This window comes from Alosa pseudoharengus, unplaced genomic scaffold (assembly GCF_046254945.1).
Source record: "Alosa pseudoharengus isolate Yale_2024_CS ecotype anadromous, Long Island Sound unplaced genomic scaffold, YU_APseudo_1.1 YU_APseudo_1.1_scf_1, whole genome shotgun sequence".
Classification (NCBI taxonomy): Eukaryota; Metazoa; Chordata; class Actinopteri; order Clupeiformes; family Clupeidae; genus Alosa; species Alosa pseudoharengus.
This window is the reverse complement of record NW_027468564.1, coordinates 44,651,711-44,659,210: the sequence shown is the minus strand read 5'-3', so window position 1 is coordinate 44,659,210 and position 7,500 is coordinate 44,651,711. Positions and strand designations below refer to the sequence as shown.

Here is a 7,500-nt window from a genome sequence, read left to right as displayed (position 1 = left end):
GTGTATGTGTGTGTGCTTGTGTGTGTGTGTGTGTGTATGTTTGTTGGTGTACCATAAAGCTTCCAATAAACACCCCCGTAGATTTGGTGGTAAATAGGGACCGGCCTTTATATCACATAAAGCTCAGGCTTTTCCAAGGCTACAATAAGTAGCTGAACTGACCACTTCGGTCATCATAAGAAATAGGCCTACAGTATTCCCACAACAAAAGACAAGAAAACACACTGGTTAAAAGCCTGAACTCTGTAATATTTCTGCTGTCTTCGATAACTGCCTTCGGCTAAATATAGGACGAATAAAGAGGCAGAATAGGTGTCATCAAGCTAAACTTAAATAGTGCAATTAAAGCAGTGCTAGTAGCCAGGTCTTAATATGAGGCTGTCATGAGTCAAGTTTTGAGTAACTCGAATAATTCGATTACAAAACATGATAGAGGAAAATTCTCTGCCTCGAGCCTTCGTTTCCTATCACTTGCGTTATGTGGCATGCTCAGCTCAGGGATAATTGTTTCACACGGACATTCAGAATTGAGTTGGCACGATGACGGAGAGCCAAGAAACCGTCCGTAAAAGGCAGAGAATGTCTTATGTTTTGGGATCATTTCAAACTTAGAAAAGAAGACAACAAGGTGCAATGTGTCACCTGGAAAGCAGAACTGCCATACCACAACAGCACGTCAACCATGATTCAAAGTCTGAGCCAAATGCATCCAGTTGTTAACATCAGCTCACTAAGCGTAGCTGACACAAGGCAACGTAAACATTGATGTTAGCTGTACTAGCGCCAAAGTCCTTTTAGGCAAGTCCCTCCACTCGGTGGCCATATTGCAAAGCTTTTTGGGCACTTATCGGGCATCTATATAATGCACGTGTGCAAGGCTTCACGGCACCAACCTTGCTCCAGCTGCACATGATTGGCACAATTGTCTTCACAACACACCACATGATTGGCTCAATGTATTCACAACACACCACATGATTGGTTCAATGTATTCACATGTCGACGTTTTGCCGCGGAAGGGGAGGGATATGTGTAGACTGCTAGCCTGGAAAATCCAGACCCTGGTAATCTAGAAAGATGAAGGGTCTGGCCACGAACAATGTAATGGCCCAACTCGAGGGGCGGCAACAAGCATGCATTTAAAAATCTCACTGCACGCAATTGGATAACACTAGACCATGTTTACTCTGAATGATTTCGGACTTCGACGCAATCGGATAACACTACGACCAATGTGTACTGTCCTCCAACGTTGCAGCGCTGTCTTCATCAGTTAAGCTGGTTCCCCGGAATGTTGGGGTAAAAGTAACGTGCATCATTGCTCATTGCCAGAGTGTCTCGCAGAGACAATTCCATTGTGCTCTTGCGAGAACTCTGGATTTCCAGGGTAGTAGACTGCCATATTGGCGTTACAAACTAACCCCATGCATTTCTATGGAAGATTTTTTGAGTGCTGTGTCTCCTCATTAGAAAGTATCTGCTTAGTTAGGACGTATGGTATTTGTAGCGGCTTTAGCCTAATGTCGTTAGTCAATATGATGTTAAGTCGTGGAAACTTTGAGTATAAAATAATTCATGTTAAATTGCAAGTGAGCAATACACCAAAAAACTCTTTATCACGCACACACTCATCTCGTCTCAACATACACACACACCCGTTGTTAGGTTACCTCACCAAATAGGCCTACCCCAGGCATAATTATTATAGGCTATTTGGAAATAATGGTAAATGCTGCAGATGAACAAATCTGCATTTTTAATATACTTTGAAGTGGGTAGCGCTAGCTTACAGCCTGACATTTGTTTTTTTATTTGTTTACAGCCTTGACAATTATTTTTGTATCCGATTACTCGATTATTTGATGAAATAATTGATAGCTGCAGACCTAAAAAGTAATATTGAAAATCCAGCTCAAACACAGTTTCTTGTAGTTTTTTTTGCAAGTTCCCAGATGATACAGCTCGCCCTCCTTACATTAAGCAGTGGATACATTTTCGAAACCGGTGTTATTTAGTTTCTTTAGCCACATGGAAGAAGTAGGACTAGTGTAAGCTTATACCAAATATTCTCACAAAAAATATTTGTTGGCAAGTTACTCACGAAATATGTTGCCTATTTTTTTTCCCAGCCGTTTATTTTACTGAAAGGGTTTTGCACACAGGCGATTTTTAGGGACCGGCATTTATCGGAGAATCTGCTATTATTATTTTACGTTATGTGTTTGTCGGTTTGTTGGTGTGCCTGTCAAAATTACCCTAATAGAAAATGCAAGAGGATGAATGGTTGACCTAAGGACAAATCTAAACCATATTTGAACATTATAGAAGATAAAAGGCATTTCGCCCTGCATCAAAAATGTATAGTCCCCCCTTTGCAGGAACCTCTTCCCTGGAATAGAGCAGCATGCTTGTTTTGAGTGCATTCCCCTGTGTGCCTACAGCATACTCCATCATCCTTGCTGTCATCCGGTAACCTCATAAAGCTTAGCTACGCTCCAAGCCCATCTTCCTGTCGCTCTTTCACATGGCTTCGTTGTCATGGTTACATCACCCTGACCTCCCCCGCAGTGCTGCCACTCACTCACACACACACACACACACACACACACACACACACGTACACACACCCTTCCTGCTTTAGCTGTGCTGCTGTTCTGTCATTATTACCTCAGGGACTATATACTCTCTCTTTAGCACAGGCTTCATGTCCACTGCAGGGTGTCAGCACAGACAGGGTTCTTTTTTATGGTAAACACACAGAATGTGTGTGTGTGTGTGTGTGTGTGTGTGTGTGTGTGTGTGTGTACATGTGTGTACGAATGTGTGTACAGCATCTTGTTACCCTGTCAAAGTTTTGGGGGACTTTGGAGGACTAGCATTTATTACATCTTGTTGTTGTTGTCTCTGAGCTGTAATATGCACAAATTTAATCAGATCAATATGAATCCGCAGGCTAATGAGGTGTGTGTTTGTGTGTGTGTGTGTGTGTGTGTGTGTGTGTGTGTGTGTGTGCGCGAGTGTGTGTGTGTGTGTGTGTGTGTGTGTGTGTGTGTGTGTGTGTGTGTGTGTGTGTGTGTGTGTGTGTGTGTGCGCGCGTGCGTGCGTGCGTGCGTGCGTGCGTGCGTGTGTGCGTGCGCGTGTGTGTGTGTGTGTGTGTGTGTGCTCGCTCATCAGGTTTATGAAGACCAGAGAGCGTTCTGGGAAACACTGTGTCTGTATAATGTCTCTTGTTCTGTTAGTCGTCTTCCTGTTCTGCTGTTCTCTGTCTGGTCTCTGTGCACGGCGTCGTCTCCCAGGCCTCTGGGCCATCACTGCCCCGCGCGTGCACTTGACCAAAACAATACATTGTAACAATCGCTGACTCCGTCCTCTGCGTTTATGATGCTCGTAAAAAAACAATGGTTACAACGGTTCTACCTCCCTATTGTTATCATGTGCCGCGTGCTACCACACCACTGCTGTCCATGGGAACTCTGATTCAGTTGTTGTGTCTAGTGTGGAAATTGAAAAGAACTTGAGCAGTCCATATATTTCAGAAGCTCTCTGTGTCAGCAGAAATGTCTCTGTTCATCCCTGGTTAGCATGGCTTTTACAATAAATCTAATGACAAAAACTGAATGAATAAATCTGTTCTATTGATCTGTCTATTTCTCTTACTGTTCCTTCTTCTCTCTCTTTCTCTTTATTTCTCTTGATTTGTCTCTATGGCACCCTGATCTTCCTGTCCCAGTCCCTCTGGCTCTATTATGCTCTTTCAATTCAATTCAATTCAGCTCACTTCAGTAGCATGACACTATGGACATGGTGTATTTGAGCACAACACACTCTCTCTCTTTCTTCTCTTTATCTCTCTCTCTTCTCTTTATCTCTCTCTCTTCTCTTTATCTCTCTCTCTCTCTTCTCTATATCTCTCTCTCTTCTCTTTATCTCTCTCTCTCTTCTCTTCATATCTTTCTTTCTCTCTCTCTCAAAGTGCTTTATTAACATGATGTTTTGAGACAGTAATATCACAAAACAAAGAAAAAAAGAAATACAGCAATGTGGGAATAAACACAATGTGGGAATAAACACAATGTGGGAAACTCTCTTTTTCTCTCTTTACTTCCTCACATCTTTGACTCCTTCTGCTCTTTTTCCCTCTTTCCCTCTCTTCGCCCCTCAAATCACCCTGCCCCACTCATCTCTCTCTCTCTCTCTCCCTCTCTCTCTCTCTCTCTCCTTCTCTCTATCTCTCTCCCCCTCCTCCAGCACAAGCACTGCACGCCGGCCGCGCTGGAGATGTACTACTCGGAGCAGGAGGGCGGCGCCGGCCCCAAGGGCGGCAGCCTGTACACGGCCATCAGCCACCTGAACCAGGCCAAGAAGAGCCTGCCCGAGCTGCCCTCACCCTGGCTGCCCGTCATCAACGCCCTCAAGGAGGCCCAGAGGGCCAAGGACGAGGCCGCACACAGCCCCGAGTAGAGACAGAGAGGAAAGAGAGAAAGAGAGAGAGAGAGAGAGAGAGAGAGAGAGAGAGAGAGAGAGAGAGAGAGAGAGACTGATGGAGATAGAGAGAGGGAGAGAGAGGGGAAGGGAGGGGAGAGAAGACGCTAACGTCTTTATTGGTTCTTTTATTGGGCAGTGAGGTGTTTTGTTGTTTGTTTGTTTGTTTGTTTGTTTGTTTGTTTGTTTGTTTGTTTGGTTGGTTGGTTGGTTGGTTATGGGTGGGTTTGGTGCCAGAGGGGGGTTCATGTCTGCAGTGCCACTTGATGGTTGGGTTTTTAGGCAATGGGATGTTTCCTGTTTATTTTTGTTCTTTATTTATTATTTACCTTTTTGTTACTGTTGTTTTCGAGGGAGGCTTGGGGAGGTAATCTGACGAGTGTGAAAATGGACGGAAAATACAAGTGACAACCTTTAGGGAGGTGTCTGTTATGAGGTGTGTGTGTGTGTGTGTGTGTGTGTGTGTTTGTATTTCAGGATGTTATTCCACTTGCACATGTGTCTATATGAGTGTGGGCATCTGGCAGAAGTGGGCAGGCAGACTTTAGGGAGCGTTTTCGATTGGTGGGCTGTACGAGACTCTCTGAAACACCATCCTCCCAACCCCGCACCATCGGTTAGAGCCACCCATCTCTTAGCCACAACCCATTTTAACAGACTGTTTTTTTCCTTCTTCTAATCAGCTACAACCCGTTAACCCAGGGGACGTTGCTAAGTATTCTGTGTCAAGTGTGAAATTTCTGTGTTCTTAACACACCCACGCACAGTACTTCTCTCGGTTAATTTTATGTTCGTAGTACTTCTAGTCACCGTCCTGTACAGAGCTCCTAATTGTAGATTTCACTTGAACTTTTTAGAAGAGAGAAAAACAAAACTGGCAACTACGGAAAAGCACGCATGCCCTCCAAAAACAAACAAACAAACAAAAACAAATAAAGGAGAAAACTAGTGAAACCACAGCTCGCTCACGATTCTTAACTTGTACTGTAGATACCCCACAGCTGAAACGAAAGCCTTGTCAGATTTGCTAGTGATTTACTATATTATGAAATGTCATTTCTTTGTCATTTTGAAGTTTCATCTCTGTTGTCATTTGTCAGTGTCATTGCCCAGAACATACCTTAAATGCATGTGAAGAATTTCAACATTTAATGTTTAGCCAAGTAGTGACCTACATAATATCAAGTAGAAGACAAATATTTTGAATGTACCTTCATTACAAAAAAAGTCACAGGACAGGTCAAGGAAGTTTTACAAATTTTTAAGGTGATGACTGCTAAGTATTATGTGCCAGTACACTTTAGAGTTTTTTTTGTCCATTGAATGTTCCCTCTCACTAACACACACACACACACACACACACACACACACACACACACACAGACACACACACACACACACCACACACACACACACACACACATAAGTAAATGAAACACACACACACACCAGCAGTCCTTTGAAACCAGTGACATGTTGAAATGTATAAATGCTGACCGAAAGGAATGTTCACGTCCTACCACAGCACAGTGGGCACATAACAGTATAATGCTCCCCTTCTGTGAGAATCCTTTGACCTGACTGCTATATTAAGTGAGAGTGTGTGTGTGTGTGTTTTTTGTGTGTGTGTGTGACTGAACATTTGTCATAGGAAATCTGTAACTGATGCTATTGATGAATGTAAAGAACAGTTATGGCAACCATGAACTTTATAGCAGTTTGTTTTAGCTGGTCTTAATCTGTATCCTTATGTTATGCTGTTATGGCTCTCAATTTACAATTTATCCTTTACTGTATATTATTAATTTATTTCCTGATTCCTGGTGTGTATAGATTATTAATTTATTTACGTATTTATTTAATTTAATTTTTATTTTTTTACCAAACTATTTATTTTACAGATGAAATAATTTGAGTATTATTTTTTTACATTTTTTTTTTATATATAAATTATGTTCCTTTATGTTGTGTTATTTTACCTATATGCTTCACACAGGATTCAAAAGCAAGAAGTGTGATTGTATTTTCCTGAGCAGCTCGAGTACGGCCATCTCTAATGCTAATCTGGTGTCCTGCTGTCGTGTGACCAACTCTGTAAAATGTCATCCTCCGCCTCTGCTTTTCTTTAGGGACGAATAAAAAACATTCTGTGTTCACTTTTCTCCATGGAATCCTGACCTCCTCTTTGAATAGTGTGCCATAGACATACTACCACATTCATGTTGTATGCATGTATGTACAATATGTATTTGTGTTTGTTTGTTTGTACTTTTCTTTTTTTTTCATGGCCCTTTTTTCTCTTGTTCTCTCCTGTTCTGTGTTAGTCTCTGTGTTAGTCATGGTGTTTTAATGTGTCGTTGGGAGGTAAGGAAGTGGCGTAAGTCTTGCAGCGTGAGTCAGAGTTGTTTTTCTTAAAGGTAAGTTGTTTCCCACGGTGTGAGTGTTGTTTTCGAGGAAAGAGTTTTTGGATGACTCAGCTCCCTTCACTGTCATCCGCAGTCTCTGGAGAGAGGGAGGTAGACAACTCTTACTTTTTTCTTTTTTTTTGGGGGGGGGGGTAAGCTAGTGATTTGCTAGTGATTTACTATATTATGAAATGTAATTTCTTTGTCATTTTGAAGTTTCATCTCTGTTGTCATTTGTCACAGACATACATACATATCTTTATGTTTTTTTTTCTTTCTTTTTTCAGTTTGTCTTCAGGTATGTTAAAATGCCACTCAGTTCAGTGTTTCTTTTCCCCCACACCCAGAGCAGATTTTGACAAAAAGCCAAATTTGTATTCAACCAAAATCTAGTGTCCCTGTCTCTTGATCTCTCAAGCACGTTTAGTTTCCTCTCTGACTCTAAGTCGGCATCCTTCTCTCTGTCCTTCACTCTCTCTCAATCTTTCCTCCTATTCCCCCTCTCTCCTCTCCCTCTCGTTCAGTCTCTCTTTCCCCTTCTCACACTCACTCTGCTCCATTTCCTTCTCTCATCCCCCCTCCCCTCTCTCTCTCTTTCTCTCTCTCTGTCCTG

At 42.3% G+C, this 7,500-nt stretch overlaps 1 protein-coding gene across 1 annotated transcript in view; it reads left to right on the top strand.

Moving 5' to 3' along the window:
* Positions 1-4,461, top strand: part of caly (calcyon neuron-specific vesicular protein) — a 10,026-nt gene extending 5,565 nt beyond the window's left edge. Inside the window, exon 5 of the mRNA XM_076268133.1 lies at positions 4,249-4,461. Within this exon, the coding sequence (XP_076124248.1) occupies positions 4,249-4,461 (213 nt within the window). The remainder of the gene's footprint in view (positions 1-4,248) is intronic.
* The last annotated feature ends 3,039 nt before the right edge of the window (positions 4,462-7,500 follow it).